The following is a 1,847-nucleotide window of genomic DNA, read 5'->3' on the forward strand; positions in this document are numbered from 1 at the left end:
GTAGATACTGAGTGAGGATCAGCAGAGCTGGAGGTAGATACTGAGTGGGGGAGCAGCAGAGCTGGAGGTAGCTACTGAGTGGGGGATCAGCAGAGCTGGAGGTAGCTACTGAGTGGGGGATCAGCAGAGCTGGAGGTAGCTACTGAGTGGGGGATCAGCAGAGCTGGAGGTAGCTACTGAGTGGGGGAACAGCAGAGCTGGAGGTAGCTACTGAGTGGGGGAGCAGCAGAGCTGGGGATAGCTACAGAAAACTGGTCCCCCCCAATGTAAATGATTGAGTAAATGGATGGGTCTCCTGGGTGATGTCATTGACCAAACATGGTCATGTACAAATACAGTCAATGATGTCACCTAGGAGACCCCGCCCCTTTACATGTACTGTATCAGCTGTTGTCTGCCGAAGATCTCAGAACCAAGTGAGCAGTCATCAAGGTGAGACTTCATTGGTAACGCCATTGCTAAGGACCTGGACCTACATTGCCAGGTGTTATGACTGACAGTGGATGGGAGGACTATGTACCCCTTACGGCAGGGTGGGATCTGGGGGCCTTCCTATTGGTAAAGGGAACTTCCACATAAGCCCCCTGCCAGCTGACCCGCACAACCAGCAGGCCAGGGTTGGGTTGTGGGGATCAACATGGCAGCAAGGTTTTTCAAGGGTCTGGTATGGTTCAGGAGGGAAGCTTTTCCATCCCCTTTCCTGACAAGCTGGGCTGCATGGTTAGTTTTTGTATTAATTTTTTGGAGGGAACCCTAGACTTTTTTTTTTTATGTTTCCATGGAAGCTTCCCCCCGTTACATTCATAAAAGCCTCTAAGGGTCTGGTATGGAATTTGGGTGGGACTGCACCATGTTTTTTTTGGCATGGGTTCCACCTTAAAATTCATACCAGGCCTAAATTTCATAAAAACTCCCCACACCGGGTTTGTGGTCCTCCATGAACATTTACAGCAGACCCTCATCAGGGACAAGGGTCCGGTATATGAAGGGAACTGCTGGGGGCTGCTTTGGAAACTTGCACCTATTTTTCTTGTTTCACTTGAAGCATCGGTGAATCGTTGCTCCTGTCAGACAGAATTTTGTTGACATAATATTCGGCTATTTACCTCCCAGGTGTGCTCAGCTCATGGACTTCGTGTTCCTGACCCACCTGTGCTGATCTCTGTAGGAGTGTCCTCCTCTATAAATGTCCCCGTTATTCCATCCTCCTCCATAGACTGCTGATCATCCCTCACATACGCCTCTTCTTCTTCTGATTTCACCTCAAATTCTATATCGATTGGATCTCCACTCTACATCAAGAGAAGGAGAGAAAATATCATCTGTAAGATAGAAGATTTATTATTGTGACATCACATAGAAAGTCCGCACATCATCTCCATGAGTCCATGTTCTAGATTCTCAGTCCCACCAACCTTGTAATAGTGAGGGATGGTGTGACCTTCCTGTGTGGAATCCCAGGAATACAGAGGACAGGGACATCCCGCTGGTGGGTTCCCATGACTGGATCGTTCTACCTGATCATGGTGAGGGATGGTGTGACCTTCCTGTGTAGAATCCAGGGAATACAAAGGACGGGGACATCTCGCTGGTGGGTTTCCATGACTGGATCCATCTACCCGATGATGGTGAGGGATGGTGTGATCTTCCTGTGTGGAATCCCGGGAATACAGAGGACGGGGACATCTCTCTGCTGGGTTCTCATGACTGGATCCATCTGTAGGAAACACACACACACTGAATGAATCCATTGTTTCTATGGGTTTATCAGATGATGGGGGATCTAGGTGGATCCTCCGTACTGCTCTCTCCTTTCCAATAAAGTATCTTCTTACCCAGTGATGTGA

At 48.8% G+C, this 1,847-nt stretch overlaps 1 protein-coding gene across 1 annotated transcript in view; it reads right to left on the reverse strand.

Annotated features, from left to right (window-relative positions):
• LOC149465113 (uncharacterized) overlaps positions 1-1,533 on the reverse strand; it is a 54,206-nt gene extending 52,673 nt beyond the window's left edge. Inside the window, 2 exon segments of the mRNA XM_089673803.1 lie at positions 1,151-1,292; positions 1,416-1,533. Coding sequence (XP_089529929.1) covers positions 1,151-1,214 — 64 coding nt within the window. The 5' untranslated portion in view covers positions 1,215-1,292; positions 1,416-1,533.
• Positions 1,534-1,847: the final 314 nt, after the last annotated feature.

Source organism: Staurois parvus, unplaced genomic scaffold (assembly GCF_062004578.1).
Source record: "Staurois parvus isolate SC_StPar_1 unplaced genomic scaffold, SC_StPar_1.0 ptg000144l, whole genome shotgun sequence".
Classification (NCBI taxonomy): domain Eukaryota; kingdom Metazoa; phylum Chordata; class Amphibia; order Anura; family Ranidae; genus Staurois; species Staurois parvus.